The sequence below is a fragment of the Ipomoea nil genome, unplaced genomic scaffold, assembly GCF_001879475.1.
Source record: "Ipomoea nil cultivar Tokyo-kokei standard unplaced genomic scaffold, Asagao_1.1 scaffold0179, whole genome shotgun sequence".
In the NCBI taxonomy this organism is placed as follows: domain Eukaryota; kingdom Viridiplantae; phylum Streptophyta; class Magnoliopsida; order Solanales; family Convolvulaceae; genus Ipomoea; species Ipomoea nil.
Window position 1 is genome coordinate 681,596 of NW_017616607.1, and position 20,930 is coordinate 702,525.

The 20,930-nt window shown below is 39.7% G+C and overlaps 2 protein-coding genes across 3 annotated transcripts; one reads left to right on the forward strand and one right to left on the reverse strand.

The window, feature by feature from the left end:
* Positions 1–2,779: 2,779 nt before the first annotated feature.
* LOC109178888 (membrane-anchored ubiquitin-fold protein 4) lies at positions 2,780–6,337 on the forward strand. Of its 2 annotated transcripts, none has more exons than XM_019328436.1 (4): positions 2,780–2,992; positions 3,184–3,362; positions 4,107–4,277; positions 6,037–6,337. In XM_019328436.1, exons 2-4 carry the CDS (start codon positions 3,233–3,235, stop codon positions 6,090–6,092), a joined length of 357 nt encoding a protein of 118 aa, XP_019183981.1. In that variant the 5' UTR covers positions 2,780–2,992; positions 3,184–3,232; the 3' UTR covers positions 6,093–6,337. The 2 variants fall into 2 exon arrangements, with proteins under 2 accessions (XP_019183981.1, XP_019183989.1); XM_019328444.1 differs by having other exon boundaries at positions 2,790–2,992; positions 3,146–3,362.
* A 409-nt stretch (positions 6,338–6,746) lies between these two features.
* LOC109178880 (protein SCARECROW-like) lies at positions 6,747–9,296 on the reverse strand. The gene has a single exon (XM_019328423.1). It carries the CDS (start codon positions 9,035–9,037, stop codon positions 6,827–6,829), a length of 2,211 nt encoding a protein of 736 aa, XP_019183968.1. The 5' UTR covers positions 9,038–9,296; the 3' UTR covers positions 6,747–6,826.
* Positions 9,297–20,930: the final 11,634 nt, after the last annotated feature.

Genomic DNA, 20,930 nt, shown 5'->3' on the forward strand with positions numbered 1-20,930 from the left:
GAGTAGCGGCCTTGTACCAAATAGCAGCACCTTGGTGGGCATACAAGTAGCCCGGTGAGGTAAGAAAAATAATTTCTACATTGGAAAAAAATATTAATATATATTTTTGGTTGGGCTTGCAGGCTAAGCAAGTTACCAAAAAATAGAAAATATGCACGATAGTGGACCTGCATACAATATAAGCGGTCCCGATGCAAGTTGGAAGCTTCGCAGTCTATACAGGAGACACGATAGTAAACAATAGCATCCAAATGGGCTCGCTAGCTAGGTAGGTAGCCCGTAGAAGTAATAAATTAATTTTTAGCTTCATTTTGTACCAGTACCCCAGGGCTCGGAAAGCACGGCAAGTGGCCTAGAGAAAATGGTGATTAGATTTGCAAGCAACCCGAGAAGGTAATAAAAAAAAACCTTTTATTATTTTCTAACTACTCTTCATCCCCTTTCATTTTCAGTGTTGGGCCTGCAACGCAAGGTATGCGGCCCAAGAGAAGAAGAAAAAAAAAAAGAGAAGGGAAGAAAAAAAAAAAAGAAAAAAAAAGTGGGCTTGCTCCCACATCTCGTACGGGGATCGAAAGATAGGCAGACCGTACGCTTCTTCGCCCGGGGCAACAGGACTTGATCCTCACCCAGCGTGCACATGTTCACATGGGCTTGCAAGGGCAAGGTACATAGCCTAGCATGCAAAAAAAAAAAAAAACATGGTCAATACACTATCCCGTTTCTCAACGGACGACTTATTATTATCCCGCTTCTCAGCGGTCAACGGTATTTCTATCCCACTTCTCAGTGATCAATTTATTATCTATCCCACTTCACAACGGTCGACTTATTATTGCCCCGCTTTTTAGCGGTCAACGGTATTTCTATCCGCTTCTCAACGGTCGATATGTATCTATCCTGCTTCTCAATGGTCGATATTTTATCCCTCTTTGCAGCGATCGATGAATTTAAATCTTGCATTTCAACGAACGATATATTCCGCTTTTCAATAGATTGCTAAGTTACCCTAGCTTCGACGTGAGGCGTCTCAATGAACCCGCGCGAGGGGAAGGTCGCAAATATCTCTGTCTTTCTCTTGCAGGGTGCGTGCAAGAGCTGAGTCATCCTAACGAGCAGTATGTGTGGAAGGTTGTAGAAACTGAGCACCGAGTTATCTGAAAGAGAGAAAAACCTTTTAGACCAGGAGTCGATGAAGGCCAATGCGTGTAGAAGGTTGGGAGTTTCTATACTTTCTTTGCTCATCAAAGACAACTAAAGAATGTGGGGGACATTTGATGAGGACATGGGACACCGAGGTGGGGGGGGGGGGGGGGGGAGCATTTTATTGGGTAAGACTTGGGCCCAAGGGGGTAGTTGGAGAGAATGGTGGACCAAGGACATGATGGGCTAGCAAGGTGTGAAGGGTGGTTTAGTCACTTCCTCCGACTATGGTGTGGCTACCTGCCTACCTCCTCTAGCCATGGCATCGCCGCCCATTTACCTCCTCTAGCCGTAGCGTTGCCATCCGCAGACTTCCTTCGACCATGGCGTCGCCAGGCGCCTATAGCATGGCCACCCGCCGCCCTCTTATGTGATGTGGGTATCCCATGGGCGGTCAATGGTAGTTTGACATTGAGGCATGAAGGCATGCACTTACGATGAGGTCAACCCAAGTGATTTACTAGATTAATTAAAAGCCAGGAAGAAAAAGCACAAGCACGGATACAGAGAGAGAGGGGCGCCGCTGTGTAACTGGCTGGCTGCTAGGGGCGTCGGGTGGCGTGCCGATCTCTAGTGGCCCTCGTGGAATGGGAGCGTCCCTTGGCACCCCTGGCAGTGGGTTTGGCGCCCCTCACCTTGGGCGTGCCTGTCTTGAGGCCTTGAGGGGTGGCGTACATGCACGTGAATCTAGGAACGTGGCACACCGCACACGTGATTGAGGGGAAAGGATGAGGCCTGGATTTTGTACAAGTGGACGTCATCCAATAGTTGAAGTACAATATAAAAGGAGGAGGTTTGGCCTGTCAAAACGTCATCTTTTGAGACATGATCAACCTACTAGCTTGGTGGTCTCAACCTTCTCTCTTTTACTAGTATACCAGGGTCCGATTCGTAGCGGTAACATTATTATTTTTATTTCATTATTAGAGTTATAGTTTGTGTTATTTATTATTTGGGCCGTCTTTGTGCACCGGTATCTCGGGCTTTGTATGTACTTTTTTGGACGTAGTTTCTTGAGCAATAATACTATTATTTTCCTATTTCGTTCTGTACCTCTATACCCAATTTCAAGAAAATGATCAATTTTTAATAATAATAATAATATTGATGAATGGTAATAATTTTTTAATTAGATGTGAAATATGGATGAACTTTTGAAAGCGAGTTAAAATAAAAATAGTAAACGAATTACAAACTTGATGATTTGAAAGTAAAATTTACTTTTAAAAATGGAGTATTGCATGATAAAGATAATCTTATTTATTCAAAATTCATTATGATATCAACACTCCAAATAAATGGGCAAATTATTGTGTGGACTATGGTCCACACAATGTTATGTGGACCATAACAAAAAGTATATTTTTAATATACTAAATGTACATTATTTTTGTACTGAATGTACATTATTTTAAAGTAGACAAAATATGGTCCACACAACTTGTGTGGACCATGGTCCATACAATAATGATTGAAATAAATGAATATGGATAACTTGTTTTTAAAAAAAAAAAAAATTATATTTAATTTTTAATCCAAAACTGTGTATACATAATATTAAGATTCGAATCTAAATTTACATTAAAAATATACTGTTTAAACCCACCGTAGTCGTTTGGGTGGGCAGTGAGCGTGAATATCGGGTCCTTAGGGTTTTCTTTACTGCGAGTAGTGCTGGAAAACTGATTCGCCTCATCTCTTTTCGCATTAGTTTAATCAAACTTCCACGATTAGCAAAAACGTATCAAATCTGGTGTATCATCATAGTCATCTCCTTTTTTTAAATCCACTGGTATTTTGCTGTGTTCAGCTTTTTGATTCCTAAGAATATATTTTATATATTTTTCTCGCTTTCAGTTAATTATTGCGCTTTCGCCTTTCCAATTATTGTTTATTATTCTATTTTTCTTAAAATTGAAAAATGCTTTTAAATGATTGGTTTGAGCTGTTGTGCGGTTGTGCCTGCCTGCCTGCCTGCGTTAGGTGTCGGGAGCGGAAGGGCGATTGAGGAGGAGACGGTTTCCGATTGCAAATGCCGGAGGAGGATTTGGTAGAGCTCAAGTTCCGGTTGTACGATGGATCGGATATTGGTCCGTTTCGGTATTCCCCCGCTTCTACTGTAGCTATGCTAAAGGAGAGAATCGTTGCCGAATGGCCTAAAGGTTCGTGCTTCATTAACTTCTGAAGTTCTGATGTTCAGAGCTCTATTATGAGGTGTTTGCCACATTATTTCTCTAGTTTTTTTTGTTTTTTGTTTTTTTTTAAATTTTTTTAATTAAGGTGGATACTAGCTTAATCTGCCGAAATTCTAGGGCTTCATTGCTTCACAATTTGATTTGATTGCACAGTAGGGCATTGTGGTAGGGTTTGAATGAAATTGTTTCGCACTTTGCACTGTCTGCTCTTGGTGTTTATTGTTGTTGTTATCTCCTTCTATGGCGTTGCAGAAATATTTTCTTCTAAAATTTTATATTGAATTTCAATTTTCAGTTTCCGCTTTTCCACAAAACTTAGTTATCAGCTGTGATACTTACAGTGCAAAGAGGACTAGGCCTGACCAAAAGATAAATTTTGCCCTTTTTCCCTCTTAGAGGACCAGGCAATGCTGATTTCTCGGTTTACCCTGATATTAAGGCCAGAGGGTTGTAGACTCTAGTTAATTTCACTTCTTTGAATTTTCATCATTAATTGGAGACCTATATAACTTGCGCCTAGTTACTGACCTTATTTGGAATGTTATGTTGTGTTTGTTTAATTTTACGTCTTTCCACTTACTTGAACTTGTAATTTGTAAAGTGTCAGGGGGCAGAGATGGTTTCCCTTTTGTGTGGTTCTCATCTTCTCCTTCTAGGCTGAATATCTTTCATCTCTGTTTTGATGCCAGTTAATGTGTTCTTTTGCTTTAGATAAAAAAATTGCACCCAAGGCAGCAAATGATGTAAAATTGATCAGCGCTGGGAAAATTTTAGAAAACAGCAAGACTGTTGGTCAGTGCAAGATGCCTTTTGGAGAGCTACCTAAAGGTGTAATTACCATGCATGCTGTTGTACAGCCATCTGTAGCTAAAGCAAAATCAGGTAGTTTTAACCGTATAAAAAAGTTATTGGTTTTATGGGTACTAATTTTTAAATGCTATAACTTAGCAGTATATTTGTGCTTTTAATATTTTGTTTATAGATAAACATGTATTATTCTTTACAAATCGCGTGCATTGCAGGAAGCCAGGAAGTATGGGTTTGTTTCTTTGTACAATTGCTCCATGCTGACTTTCTAAACTACTTCCTTGCTTGATTCATATTTGAATCTTGGGATATTGGAACCAATTTCCCTGACTTGTTTGTCAAAAAATAACACTCATAGTCTATAGTTTCAATCTCCAAATATGATCCAACAGATGGTTTATTGTAGGTTCTTAGGTGTTATCAGTAACTGACAAATATTTACAACTTAAGCATAAAAGAAAAAAAAAAGATCTCTCATCTCGCAAATTTGATTCAATTCTATGTTAAAGCATGCATGTTCTGCCTCCTTCCCATTTGACCTAGCCAGAAATAAATGATAGCTAAATCACTTTTTCGGGAACAGTGATTAGATGCCAAATACATAGAAATGAATCACCAACTTGAATTACTAGTTTGCATTAGAAGATGAGGTGATTTGCATCCCTCAACTTTTCCACAACAGTTCTGGGAATATCTTATCATCCTTGAGGTTAATGCTCCATGGTGCACAACACTTAGAAGGTGACTTTTTCAGGGTGCATGTCTATTGATCTTTCCAAACGGTCTTTGGTGGCTTCTTTTTCCTTGCTGTTCAACACTATGAAGATGAGCCTTTCAGGATGCATCTTGTGTATGGAACTATGGATCACATTTAGAAGCTCTTTTAGTTGTCTTCCTTTTCTCCATTATTTTTTCAAGGATTCATTCCTCTACTTGATTTGTCTACCCTGTCTGCATGGAAACTACAGCTGCATATGGTATGCTGAAGACCATCTTCCTGGCCTTCATACAATCTTGCTATGCTTTTTTGCAAATGAAACATTCTAAATGGGTTCAATCCAGATTTTAAGCAAACAAAACATTAAAATGTTCTAAAATACATATTTTATTTTTGGTATCTATGCCTCATAAAAAGCTGGGAAACTTAAGAGTTAATCATCCAATGTCCAACACGAGTTCATATCTGACTTATGGCATGGAGGAGGAAATAAGAGAGATTAAAAATGAAGGTTCGGCTCACTGTCCAGGTTTAAAAAGAGCCAACTTGGTTTGAAGGCTGTCTACACTCTAGAGCTTACCTAACCCTTACTATATGTGCTTTTCCTCCAGCCCCAGTAATATTTGAATATTTTATGTGATACCTTTCAACATTTATTAACTTTTCTCCCATCATATGTGTTCGCCTTTTGCATGCTCCCATTTGAAGCCTAGTACTAGGACGAGGTTATTCTTTTAGTCATTTCTTTTTCCTTGTGCATGACAAAATTGTGATTACCACACATTTCTGAGTTCTGATGATGGGAATGTTCCCTGACAAAAGATTTACTTAAAAACATTGATTATTATTTCCCTGCAATAATCTATCTTATCTGGCTCTAATATTTGATCAGCACAGCTTCTGAAATTCATGTACTACTCTGCTATGCTATTGCTAATTATTTATCTTCTTCAAAACACATGCAACTTAATTTTAGAATCAGATTAAGGTAAGAAAAATGTGGATTCAATAATCTATGTTGTGGATTGTTGAAGTGAGTGGTTTGTTGAGTTTGATGATAGCTTTATATATTACATGCAAGTACTGAAGGTTGTGTGTATGTTGTGACATGAACAGAAAAGAAGATCGAGGAGGCTCCAAAGAAAAACATGTGTTCGTGCTCCATATTGTGAATGAGATTTGTTGGTGTGGGGATTGTGAATCAAGTATTCCTCAAACAAACAATAATCTGTAAACAGTATTATACCTCATGGATGGAGATATTCTTATATATATATATATATATGACCTACACATTCTGTACCAACCAACATAAACGTGTGTAGTTAGTTGCCGTGGGAAAGGATTTTTACCTAATCTCTTCTCGATCTCCCAATGTAATTGCAATGCTGCCATATGTTTCATTCACTGCTTCAAATTTTTACGATAGGTGAAAAGACCACTGAAGACTGTATTATTAGGAATCTCCCCTGGAGTATAGCATAGCATAGTATTGAATGATTTAAAATAAATGAAGACATGAAGCAATCAATCAAATCTTAGCATAGAGTAAAAAAAAAGTAATGTTTTTCTTTTAGCTATAGCCTTTATATAGCCTATAGGCAGGCAGGTACAAAGCGGATTAATATCTATCTACGATTTCATTTTATATTATTTTCTAATTCAACCATTTCAATTAATAGATAAATTTTAATGCTATGCTATGCTAGTATGCTATACTATTTTTTTTTCTTTTTTTAATTTGGTGCAGATCAGATGGACATATATATTAATTAAAAACAAAACAATATTGCTTCTGAAAAGAACACAGGCTGGGTGCCCGGGAATTCAAGAAAAATATAAAGCCAGTGATAGAGGAGCTGAGGAGGAGGTGGTGGCTTGGCATATATATATATATATATATATATCAACATCTCCATGCAGACGCAGCAAGAATGGGTCTGTCCTGCCACCCCAAAAGCAAGCAACCTTTATCCTCCGTCAACCTATACCCATCGCAGGAATACAAACCCAACAATATGTTTGACTGCGTGACAGCGTTGGCGCTAAGAGGCACCCCTTTGAACCCCTTCCCTTCCATCACTCTCCTCCACCTCTCCAGCCGCTCGTGCCGATACACTCTCTCCGCTCCCTCGCAAGCCACTATGTTCCATATCTCCTGCGCGAATATGTACTGCTCCACCTTCGCTCTCTGGGAAGAATCCGCCGGGAAAGTCGCGTCCAGCGAGTCGAAGATTGCCGAGTAGTAATGCAGCGCCTCCAGGAACCGCCCCAAGAAGTATGGCCCGTTGTGGTTCGCTTCTTGTTCCACGATGGTCACGATGTTGGGTGCCTGGTCTCTGATCATGCCTAACAAGTTCCCCACGCAGTTTGGCGGAACCCGGTGGAGGCGGTTCACCGCGTTCACCGCCAACGCCTCTCCCACTCTCCGGTTAAACATGTGGGGCTTTAAGTCTTGCAGCTCCTCTCCCACCGGGTGGAATTCGAAGGGGACGTGGAGGGAGTGGGCTAGCTCTGTCAAACATCGACCCGTCTCTCGGACTGCTTCCGGGGAGGGCCCCACTCCGGTGATCCGGAGAAACGGGGCGCCGCCAGGCCTGGCCGCCAAGGCCTGCATGAAAGCCGGCCACTGGTAGCCCTGGAGTATATCAAGGTCGATTACGTGCACCCGTTCTTCAGCCTCGAATGCCTCGAAGATTGCCTGATTAGCAGTAAAATGGGCGAACTTGACGTAAGGGCAAGCCTGGTAAAGGATTTGATAGATCTTGAGGATCTCAAGGGAGTTTGGAGGGTAGGGAGGGTTGAAGGGCCTATTATTGGATTTAGCCGAGGCAGAGGCGAGAGTGGCGGCTAGTCTTGCACTCAAGGCCTCGGTGAAGCAAGACGCAACGCGTTGCATGGAGTCTCCGAGGGGCGTCACCACTCGGTTCAGGTGGTGGAGGTATCTCCGAGCTAACATGTAATTCTCTTTGGATACTGCTTCTGCGCACACTAACAGAAGGTGCAACAGTTGCAATCCACTGTCTTGCTCCTCCTCTTCTTCCTCCTCGGCGGGAGGAGCAGAGAGAGGAAGAACTAAGGGTGCAGGAGGGGCGGCAATGATGGACTGGAGGTTACGTCTAATAATATTATGCTGCTGTTGTTGTTCTTGGTTGCGCTCCTCTCGTAGTTGGTGCGACAAAGGTGCAATATGGAGGGATCCACATCCACCAGTAGCTGCAGTAGTAGTCGTCTGGTAAATTATGTCATCGTCTTCTTGTGAGCAGCTACCTTGCAGTGCTGGAGCTTGGAGCGATGATACCGAGGCCGAAGAATGCAGGGGCCGGCTGGGCAGCTGCAGGCCGCCGCCGCCGCAGTCCAACAACGACTCCGATAGAACGCTGCTGCAGCTTGCTGCTGCAGGGAGGTGCTTTAAGGTGGTGGAGGAGTAGTAAGAGGAGGAGAAATCATTGTCGTCTTGGTCACCGTCAAAATCTGCTAGCAAGTTGTCGAGAGCGGGCAGGTGGGAGAAGTCGTGGGTTTGCATTTGCATCAAGTGTTGGGCGTTGGGAGAGTTGAATACCCGGTGGAGTGGGCTCAACCCTTTGCCTTTGTTGTTCTGGGCGGGGCCGGGGCCGGGGCCTAGAGGAGACATGGCCATCATCATCCGGGGAGGGGAAGACATGATGATTCCATTATTCTGATGGTGATAGCCGCAGTTCCTGACCGGAGACGTGATCATCATCTGAACATCGTTCATAAAGCTGGAAACCTGAGGAGAGGCGCCCATATTGCTCCTAACAGGGGAAGAGATCATAAAATCCCCCTCAAGCTGATCCGCGAAAAATGACTCCCAGTATGACTGATCATCGGGGGATATGTCATCGCCCCCCGCCGACACCTCGAATTTGACGGCGGGGAAGCTGCAGACGCCATTAACAACGCTACTGTGGTCTTCATAATCGGATGCTGCTGCAGGGAGAGGAACAGGAACCTTGTCCGATTGATGCAGCAGAGTAGAACAAGATGACAGCAATGATGAATTTTCACGCTTTACGCTGCTGCTGGGTTCCTCAATCTTTAGGTTCCCCACCTCACTGCTCAAACTTCCCATGCTCCCACACAGAGTGTTTAACATTATCGATCGTATCGTACACCTTATCTTCCTCGATCAATATTTACAGCCTAGCTTTCACACTCTACAACGTAAAACACATCACAGATAGATCAAATCAGATGGTATGGGATTTAGTTGTTAGTGAAGCGGATGGAAGCTAAGGGAAGAAGATCGGAAATCGCAAAAATTAAAGTTTGAAGCCTTAGGACGGGTGAGTGATGTCCTACTTTTATCGCCACAAGAGGTTTTGTCTTATTGTCCAGCCCTCCCTCGTGCATCATCATATCATATAAATATCCATCTCTAAGCTCGCTTCACCTGTTTTGGAGTTTAATGCCCCTCAGCTCAACCTAACTACGGTTAATAAGTAATAAGATTTACCATTTTTCTTTTATATATATATATATATAGCTCAGCTCAGGTGCAGTCGGTGCGGCCGCATTAAAGGGTCTAGTCGCATTTGAACAAACTTATATATACTTGCCCTAGTCATGTTATGTTATCTTTAATTTAATTTACTAGGATGAGAGTGAATACAACTACAAACTGAGGGAATATATATACTAGAGAAAATCATGGAGAGACTAGGATAGGGAGGTATAATGTAACTCAAATACATAGAGTCCTAATACTCTTTCTCAAGCACATGATATACTAGTAACATGTAGTTTGTCTCTAAGAAAAGAAAATCTAAAACTAGGTAATGCTTTAGTAAATATATATGTTTGTAAGTTGATCTTTTGTTGGGATGAAATTGACTTGAATGTCTCTAGAAGAATTTTTATCTCGAACGAAGTGATAGTCAATTTTTATGTGCTTGGTACGTGCATGAAAGGATTTGCACACATATAAGTAGCACAAAGATTATCACACCACAATTTTGGAACAGAGATACCTGACACCTTGATTTCACGCAGCAGTGAAACTATCCAAGTCACTTCAGAATAGACATCTGCTAGAGCTTTATATTCTGCCTCCGTAGAAGATCTAACAACAGTTATTTGTTTCTTGCAAACTCAAACACTGTGAAACCACTAGTGGATTTTCGGTCTTCCAGATAGCCAGCCCAGTCAGAATCAGAGAATGCATCAAATTCTTTTGAGACTGACTTCCTGATACGTAGACCAAAACTAACGGTTTCTTTTACATACCTTAAAACTCGTTTCAGTTGCTCCCAGTGTGAAACTGTAGGAGCATGCATGTGTTGACACAACTGATTAACTACAAAAGAAAGATCAGGTCGAGTAATAGTTAGATACTGTAGTGCTCCAGCTAGACTCCTGTACGGCGTATGATAATCTTATAAGTCTGCATTGAGTGGGACATTTTTTGACACAGAGATAGGCGTGACCAACCCCTTGCATTCTTTCATTCCAGCACGTTTTAAAATATCATTCATATATCTCTGTTGCGAAAGTAGAATTCCATCATCACATTTAATAGTTTCAATCTCAAGAAAAAAACCAAGTTCACCAAGATCCCTAATTTTAAAAGTAGTAGACAATTTCAATATCAATTGAGCAACTAGATCCTGATCACAAGTATATCATCAACATAAACCAACATATATACATAAGCAGACTCCAGTGTGTAATAAAATAAGGACACATCCATTTTTTATGCTTGGAACCCAACAGATAGTAGGAACGTATGCAGGTAGTTAAACCGTGCTTTAGGAGCCTGTTTTAAGCCATATAAGGAGCGTTTTAATAAATAAACACGGTTGGGATACTGAACATCATGTAACCAGGGGGTTGCTTCATATTGACAGTTTCAGACAGGTTTCCATTAAAAAGGCATTATGAACATCAAGCTGCCTAACGATCCAACTAGAGGATAAAGCCAAGTATAAAAGTAACCTGACAGTAGTGTGCTTTACCACTAGGCTGAATATAACAAAGAAATTCTGACCAGGTACCTGATTGAATCCTTTTGCTACTAACCTTGCCTTGTGTCTCTCAATAGAGCCATATGTCTTCCTTTTGTTCGAAAAACCCACTTACACCCAATGATATTCAAACCTGCCCGAGAAGGGACAAGACACCATGTTTGATTTTGTAGAAGTGCATTAAATTCTTGGTCCCTAGCTTCACTCCATTCTGGATGCTTAACTGCCTGAGTGTAACAAGTGGGATCCGTAGGACAAAGCTGAACTGTTAAAGTAGATGGAGGGGCCTAGGACTAACTGCGAGTACTCAACACGTGAGTCCGGGTCGTGGATTTCATGGATTTGTCCCGAGGTCGGCCGCGAGGCCGTATAGAAGGCTGGACCGGTGGTGTATCCGGCTCGGGCTCAGACTGCCCAGGCGAGATGTCCGAGTGATATTCAGACGACCCAGGCGCAGGCGGTGCAACAGTGGGGTGGAGAACCGATTCGGCCCACGGTCCACTCTACAAAGCTTGCAGTGTCTGTAATTATTCTTAGTAGCAAAAAGGAAACACTGCTTCATCAAATATATCTCACATGCCTACACACATAAATCTTATTAGTCTGTAAGTCCATGCACCTATACCCCCCAAACGACTCAGGATATCCTAAGAAGACACATGGAGAGGAATGATATGACACTTTATGGCGATTGTGTGGTCTAAGATACGGATAACGTAACATAGACACCCAAAGGCACGAAGGAAATAATATAAAGGATGGGAGCTATGCAACTTTAAGTGAGGACTGGAGTTATCTAACACAATAGATGACATTCTGTTGATTAAATAAACAACAGTTTCAAAGGCAAAATCCCAGAGTTTATATGGAACAGATGCACGGGCTAAGAGAGTTAAACCCGTTTCAACTATGTGTCTATGTTTCCGTTCGATACGACCATTTTGTTCATGAGTGTATGCACACGATTGTCTATGAAAAATCCCTAATTGAACGAAGGAATGATGCAACTTTTTGTATTCAGCTCCTAGGTAAGACTAAATAGATTTAATTTTTCTATTGAAGGAGCGTTCGACCATAGTACGAAATTTATCGAAGATGACATACAAATCATATTTTAATTTTATGGGAAAATACCAGGTGTAGCGGGTATAATCATCTACAAAAATGACAAAATAACGATGACCATAAAGGCATAAATAGACAATAAAGGAGTTGGACCCCAAATATCCGTATATATTAAATCAAGAACACTAGTACTGGATGACTCAACACGTAGCAATGGGAATCGCGCAGATTTGCCCAATTGACACGCATTACATAAACTAGAATTACAAACGAATAGAATTACTAGACCCACTAACCGAACAAGACTGAAGAATACGAAGCAAAACACGATGGTGTGGATGTCCTAAGCGATCATGCTACATTGACGCAGATGCACAAGCAGAAAGAAACACGGAGACGAACTAGTGATAGGAAGCTTTTAAAGACCCCTAGAGCTATTACCCTGTAGTAGCACTTCCTTGGTATTGGTATCCTTCACAACAAAACAAGATGAGTGAAACTCAAAGAACACTTTATTATTTGAAGCAAATTTTTGAACAGACAATAAAGACGTAGACAAACTGGGAACATGAAGGATATTAGATAATTGAAAAGACCTAGATGGGGTATTAAAGGAAGCATGATCAATATGACTAATACATATTGCCTTACCATCACCAACACGTAACGTATCATTACCCGTATACTCTTCAGACGTAGATATGGCTGCAATATTTGGAGTCACATGATTGGTTGTCCCAGTATCAGGAATCCATACCTTAGAGCCATTAATATCTAAACCATTATTCTGATATGTCAAATTTGCATGAGGATGGGGATCATAACGGTCGTAACATGCAAAAGCTGGGTGATCGTTGCGTCCACAAATTTGACACTTAGACTGACCGCCGCTGCCGTCCACCACGGCCGGAGTGGCGAGACTGCCCTCCCCGCTGGACAGTAAAGGCGGCCGACGAGGTTCCGTCCGAGCCATAGATGAATTCTCGGGCGCCGAGGAAGTCGCCTAACTCCTTAAGGGTGACGGGCTGTCCACGAATCGAGAGTGATGCAGTGAGGTTTTGAAACTCTGGCCGCAAACCCCGAAAAACATACAGGTTCCTCTTGTCCAAGCCAACTGTTCGACCAACCAATGCAAGATGCTCCTTAATAACACGCGCACGGCTAATATAATTAGCGATAGTGGAATCTCCTTACCGAAGAGACTGAAGCTGACCAAGGAGATTCAACAACCTGGCACGAGATGAGGAGGCCAGTGACTATTCTATGGACTCCTAAACCTCCCGTGACGTCCGACGTCCAACTGCGAGGTGTATTACTTCCCCTGAGAGCGAGGAAATTAACATAGACATCAAAGCCTTATCATGCCGAAACCATATGACATGAGCTGGGTTCAGTTATGGCACTGCGTCGGCGGCGGCAGGCAAGAAGGCCGACGGGCACGGATTAGATCCGTCAACAAACCCCATGAGTCTGTGTCCTTGTAAAAAGGGCACCACTTGTGTCCTCCAAAATAAAAAATTGTTATGGGTGAGCTTATTACTGATAAAGTGATGGGCAGTAGAAAGTGAATTAACAACCATAGAAACGGAGGAAGTAACGTCAGCATCAAAGACGATTCGTTCTAAAGAATTATCAGATCTGTCTGCCATGGGAATGAGAAAACCCTAGCTAGCTGATACCAGAAGAGAACTGTATGAACTGTATTAGATTCACAGTGATTACAACTGTATAAACTGAGGGAATATATACAAGAGAGAATCATAGGGAGACTAGGATAGGGAATACAATGACATTTCCGTCCTTTATCAACAAAATCGTTTAAATTTCCTTAAATACAATGACATTTCAGTCATCAAATATAATTTTTTTCAAAAAATAAAAATAAAAATAAAAATATACCAAGTCAACCCACTTGTTAAAAAAAAAAAGAGAACGAAATGTCATTGTATTTAACGTCAATTCAATGATTTTGTTGACGGAGGAACAAAAATGGTCATGCCTCAATAATACTATCACTACTGGAAATTATGGAATTTCCGACCACCTAAAAGTGATCTTAAATTAAGTTGATACCAAAAAGTGGTCGGAAATAGCAACAAAAGTTTTTCCGGATCCAAAAGTGATCGGAACAAGACTTTCTACTTGATTTAAGATCACTTTCAGGTGGTCGAAAATTTCATAATTTCCAATAGTGTATAATCAAATTTGGATGTTCTAATTAAAAAGAACTAAAAGTAAGCTGTCATCTATAAATCTGGGATCAAAAATGAAATTTAACTCTTATAATTTTTTTTTTTTTTTTTTTTTTGTCTTTATCACATATTTTCTCAACGAATAAGTTAAGAATTACTATATATCGAGAATATCATGTTCATAATTAACCTCAAGAGTAACAATGGGGCTTCATGTTAAATTGTAAAAAATATTGACAATGAAGTTTACGGCATGTTAAGTTAGTTTATCAAGTGGGAAGTGTGGTGTGGTGGGTCCCAAGATCCCTGGGCCGGCCCGCCCAGGTGACGAGAGACAAGGGAATTAGGTTGGAATATTGGAGAGGAATGAATGATTGGTCGAGGGAGAATGATAGGGAAAGCTTAGCACAACCTGGATGCCGTCGAGGGAGAACGATAGGGAAAGCTTAGGCCAACCTGGATGCCTCATTTCTTTAATCCTATTCTAATGCAGTTGGAAGGAAAGATTTTCTTTTAGGGTCCGTTTGGAAAGCTGGAAAATGACTTCTGGAAAATGACTTCTGGAAAATGAGTCATTTTTCAGAAGTCATTTTCCTTTCCTGTGTTTGGCTGAACAATGGAAAACTGTCTTTTGGTGTTTGGTTCATTTTCCAGAAAATGATGGAAAACTGTCTTTTGGTGTTTGGTTCATTTTCCAGAAAATGAACAGAATGGAATTGTTATTCGATAAATATATTTTTATTGTTTTTTGTATAATATAACAATTTTTATTTCAAATTCCATGCTACATAAATTTTAGTTGTATTTAATTCGAATGTCTTTGCTCTCAATCTATCTTTCTAGTATTAAAACTATTGTCATAATATGACAATTTCAAACCATAATTACATGTTAGAAACAACATAAAGGAATCAACAAAATCAAGTATTGAAAATTAAAATCCACAAAGTCTTAGGATCCAATATAATCAAGTATTAAAGATCCAACATAACCAACCAACTACAAAGCATACATAAAAATAAGTCTTAAATATTACAATCCAAGTCTTAACATCCATGTTAACCAACAAAAAAAGGCATAGAAAATTTAATCCGAAGAAGAAATAAATTTCTCAATCCATTTCCTCTTCAAACTTGCATTCTTCGCGTTGAAAATCCTCGCCTGAACCTCATTTGTCATCAAGTATTCAAATGCCTTACATAGGTCATCCTCATGAAAGCCATCACCTATGCTCATCACATCCGCAAACAACTGATTTTCATCAATGCCAGTATTCAAAGATTTAATTGCTGCGGCAATGCTACCAAGTTGTTCAGCAATTTCATCGACCTTCAAGTCAAGTGACTTTCGCTTACGAAAGGATCTTTGAGACGACGCAGTTGATGCAGATGTTCTTCCCTTACTTTCTTCATCATTTCCTTCAGGCAGGGTTTCATCATTGTTATCCGGCAACATCTCATCATGAGGGCCATCTAAAGTAACATCTGCAAAAGATTTTGCAAAACGTCCTATGGCACAATCTCTGCCAGCGACAATGCACATCTCATCGTAGTAGTCAATCTTCCTGTTCAACAATGTTTCATACTTGGGAGTTGCCTATAAATAAATAATAAACATGAGATATTTTCTAATAAAAAAACATTAGATTTATGCAATAGTCAAATTATGATAATAAAATATTACCGTGATAAGCTCAATATACGGGGCTTCATCACATGTAATCATTTTCAAGTTATCATCCCATCCAAGACCACTCATCCCCTTCAGCTTGCATATCATCATCCATGTGTTCTTCACTGTTTTCAAGTGATTCTCAACATGTTTGACTTCACATGCAACATTAAATTGTTCAGATATGGTAGATGCAACACGATTGAATGAAGATGTTCTAAAATTGTTAGTTGGATTATTGGGATTCCTAGCCTCTTCAGCTAATATCTTTAAAAATACGCCCTCCATTGGCTTTGTCCACCGAAATTGTCTAGAAGTGGCAATTCCCTTTCCCTTATTCATGTTTCTATAATAACATAAAAACAATAACAACCAACGTCAACCAATGAAACATAATATCCATTAACAAAGCATACTCATGTCCATATAATAATATCCAATAACAAAGCATAATCAAGTACACAACAATAAGAAATGTTCAACAACGTAACTAATAATATCCAATAACAAAGCATACTCAAATATATGAAACTAGACACTAGTTCCTAATAAGAAATTCATTCCACATTTGTTCTGCGATCTCATCTCTCTTTGCATTCCATTGTCTAACTTCTTGTCTTTCTTCTGTTTGCGTATGAGATAAGGGCAACAAGTTATCGTCATCAACATCAACTGTTGCTTGATTAAGCTCATCATTAGGATCAACTCCCATAATATGGTTATGAATTATACAACAAGCTAAAACTATATCCACTTGTGTCTGGTAATCCCAAAAAGGTTCAGCATCTAACACACGGAACCGTTTCTTCAAAATTCCAAACACTCTCTCAATAGATGTACGTAAGGACGAATGACGAAGATTGAAAAGTTCTTTCTTATTCTCAGGACGATGAGCACTAAACTCTTTCAAATGGTATCTAACACCACGGTATGGAGTAAGTATTCCATTCCGTATGCCATATCCAGCATCACCAAGATAATATTTCCCTACAAGTTTACATAATTTGATTACTTATATGCAATAACAAACAACACAATGTAAAAAGTGATTACATAATTTTATTTTATACCTTCTGGAATTTTAAATTTATTTGGACGTGTGAGTGCATCGTTCAAGACTCGAGAATCATGTGCACTACCTTCCCACCCAGCTAGCACATAACAAAATCGCAAATCAAAAGTGACGGCAGCAAATACATTTTGTGTTGTTCCACCCTTACGTCCGCGAAAACTTCATTGCATATTAATTGGCACGGATGCACGAATATGGGTTCCATCTATTGCTCCTAAACAATCTTTGAAATAGGGATAAAATCGCGGATTGCTAATGATTTCATGAGGAGCTACTTCACCGTCCGGTAATACTATGAGGTTCGTATACAAAGATAAAATGGCTCTCAAAACACTTCTAAAGTAACGGTGAATTGTCTCAATTGACCTATAATACCTTGATCCAATTACTCGAAAGCGTACATTGTGACCTATTATATGTAAAAATATTAAAACTTGTTCCTTAATACTTACGGCTCTAGTTGTGCGTAATAAGTTCTTAGTAGCAAGAAGGTCACACAATTTATAAAAGGAAATAGGTCGCATTCTAATAACGCTAATGCATTTGTTATCACCCTCACACAAGATACTATTTATGTAACTCTCTCGCTCATTATCTCTATTGACAATGTCATGTTCTATTTGGTTTCTATTCCTAAGTTGTTGTAATAGAAGAACTCCCATAGCTAGTATAGCACTTGCTGCACCCATAACAGTTGCACGCATATGATTTCTATCCATCTATACACAAAAAAAATGATAACAAATAACCACAATTAAAACTAACACATAGGTCATAACCACACAATAATTAGTGATCAAAATCAATAAACCAAATAAGCAGCAACCAAAGTGTATTATAAGCAGCAACCAATATACAAGTTCTTCAAGATCATGTATAATCAAATATACTGTATGTATGTGTTCAATGAAACCATCCATCTCAAAGTTAGAATAGCTATGTTTAAGATCATGTATAATCAAATCAAATCTACTGGCAATCAAATCTACTGGCATCAAATCTACTGGTATAGCAATCAAAGCATACAACTTTTGAATTTTTTTTTTCTTCACTGATTTCCCCGCCGGAAACCCACTGGTTTCCGCATCGGAAACCAGTTCTCTGGTTTCCGATGCGGAAACCAGAGGCACTGGTTTCCCCGCCGGAAATCAGTGGGTTTCCGGCGGGGAAACCAGTGAAGAAAAAAAAAAAAAAACAAAGTCATAGATCTGTAAAATCCATAGAAAAAAAAAATTCAGGGTGTGTAGAGATGAGATATACCTCAATAGCTTTTCTAGTGTTGTTGAAGCTTTTGTGATTATGGATTGATGGAGGAGGAAGTGTTGGTGAGTTGTATTGCAAATGTTGAAGAGGAGGCTCTGTTGAAAATGGGAAGAAAAGAAGATGGAAGGAAAATGACTTCCCCCAAAAAAAAGGGGAAGTCATTTTCCAGAAAATTGCCTTCCTTTTCCATTGACTTTTTCTCATTTTCCTTTGACCAGTCATTTTCCAATGTAGCCAAACACCAAAAACCCGGAAAATGACTTCCAGAAGTCATTTTCCGGGTTTCCAAACACACCCTTAATTAAATAACTTGCATTGCTTCAATGTTTCATCATTCTGTGCATATATATATATATGCACAGTTGGTGTATTCTGGAATTCCGCTGCACGGGAAGACCCCGCCGCATTTGAACTTTATTATATATATATATATATATATATATATATATATATATATATATATATATATATATATATATATATATATATAGAGAGAGAGAGAGAGAGAGAGAAGAGCGCTCATATGTGGTCATGTCATTAGGTGTGGCGGTGTGATCGTATCTGTGTCGTTGAATCAATTTAATCTAACGGTAGTGATAATTCTGAAGATTTTCGCGCGTTTTGATAAGTGGGGGTGTTATGGTAATTACAGTGACCATTTATAGGGGGCGGGTTCCAGAATACACCAACAGTGTTGACAACATGCACCAATAGTGTAATAAAACACACAACAATGTGATTTTTTCTATTTCGGTGTTTTATGACGAGTTTACCCTTGCAGTTCGCTGAGTAGGAGAATGTGCGCGAAAATATTAGAAGAATCTTGATTAATATGACTCATTGGATCTATCTAATCTAATGGCCTATAATTGACCATATGACCACTATTGGTTTTTGAGTTTTCAGGCCCAGGGAGGTCCAACACAACCTTAGCTGGTGGATTCACCTTTCACACAAAATTGCAAAGAAATGGCAGTCCTCGTACTAGCTTTCAATGTGTCTCTCCCTTATCTCGGGATGAACTTGTCTGGATTACAAGGGTGGAGGAGCCTTTATATAGCAGGCTCCCCTCCTACCGACTTGAAGGCCATTAATGGCTGACTTCAAGGCTAGTTACAACCATCGAGCCGTTGGGTGCCGTTACCGGATCGGCCAACGGCTCCTTGGATCTGTAACAGTCTGACTGAGTCCTGCCTTGAATGCCTCCAACGGCTCCGGGGCCGGGTCTTCTTAAATGAGGCTCCTCGACGCTCGCCTAACGGCTCTGAACCGTCTCTTCGTGGACATGGACTTGGGCCGACTCCTGGACTCGGCCCAAGTTCCCACTGGGCTTCTTTCACTGCTAGCCCACGTTCCTTGTCTTGGATTCCCTTCTTGGGCCAACCTTTCTTGGGCCGGGGTTCTCACCCCATCAACCACACCTAACAACATGGCCACATGTGATCACTATATATATATATATATATATATATATATATATATATATATATATATATATATATATATATATATATATATATATATATATATATATATATATATATATATATATATATATATATATATATATATAAAGAGAGAGCTCATATGTGGTCATGTCATTATGTGTGGCGGTGTGGTCGTATCTGGATCGTTGAATCATGGTAATCTAACGACAGTGGCTAATTAATAAGGTTTTGAGGTATAAGCGCGTTTTGGTAAGTAGGGGGTGTTATGGTAATTACAATAGCCATTTATGGTGGCCGGATTCCAGAAATACACCAACAGCGTTGACAACATGCTCCAATAGCGTAATAAAACACACCACAGTGAAACACACCAATGGTGTATTCTCGAACACTGTATGGTGTATTTATTCATATCTAATGGCGCTTTTTTGGTGATGCGTACCTAATTTGTTTATGTTTTTTGCTGTGCATTTCATAACATGGATGATGTATATTTGTATAACAATTGGTGCGGCCGCACTGACCACACGGGAAGGCGTTGCTGCACCTGAACTTGGCACCAATGGGAATCTACAAATATACTAGAGTAAGGCAAATAATGCACCAATTACACAAATAAAACACACAACAATGTGATTTTCCCTATTCCGGTGCCTTATGACGGGTTTACCCTTGCAATTCGTTGGGTAGGAGAACGTGCGCGAAAATACTGGAAGAATGTTGCTTAATGTGATTCATTGGATCTATCTAATCTAATGGCCTGTAATTGACCATATGACCACACATAACAACATGGCTGCACTTGATCTCATATATATATATATATATATATATATATATATATATATATATATATATATATATATATATATATATATATATATATATATATATATATATAGATTTTGAATCCCCTAGTCAGCCGAGTCCGTGAGCACACTCCCTGATCGTTGATTTTAATTTTTTGCCGATTCAGATTGATTACCACTTGGATCCCATGTTATACTGATTTTAGATGAAGCATGGGTCGTTTTGTCCTTAAGCACTATATTTATTACTTTCCATTTCATTTATTTCCATGTTTATAAAGATTTGTAGCGTTATTTCAACTCTCCTTAATCTATATTTTTCTCTCTCTTAGTGATTTTCTTTGGAAATTTACGGCGGTGTGTGAGTGGGTGTGGAATGGTGTGTGCGTTTTACTGTAACAGGGCTCGTATGTAACACCCCTAAAAAAACAAGACCTAAAAACAAGTCTTAACACATGCAGATTAACAACAAAACTAGCACAGCGGAAGATAAACGGAAACTGGAT

Excerpts from the sequence above, each read along its gene's own strand:
- LOC109178880 (XM_019328423.1), bottom strand. The coding sequence starts at position 9,037 with ATGTTAAACACTCTGTGTGGGAGCATGGGAAGTTTGAGCAGTGAGGTG.
- LOC109178888 (XM_019328436.1), top strand. The coding sequence starts at position 3,233 with ATGCCGGAGGAGGATTTGGTAGAGCTCAAGTTCCGGTTGTACGATGGA. Across the intron at positions 3,363-4,106 it reads CGTTGCCGAATGGCCTAAAG|ATAAAAAAATTGCACCCAAG; the intron begins GTTCGTGCTTCA and ends CTTTTGCTTTAG. Across the intron at positions 4,278-6,036 it reads TGTAGCTAAAGCAAAATCAG|AAAAGAAGATCGAGGAGGCT; the intron begins GTAGTTTTAACC and ends TGACATGAACAG.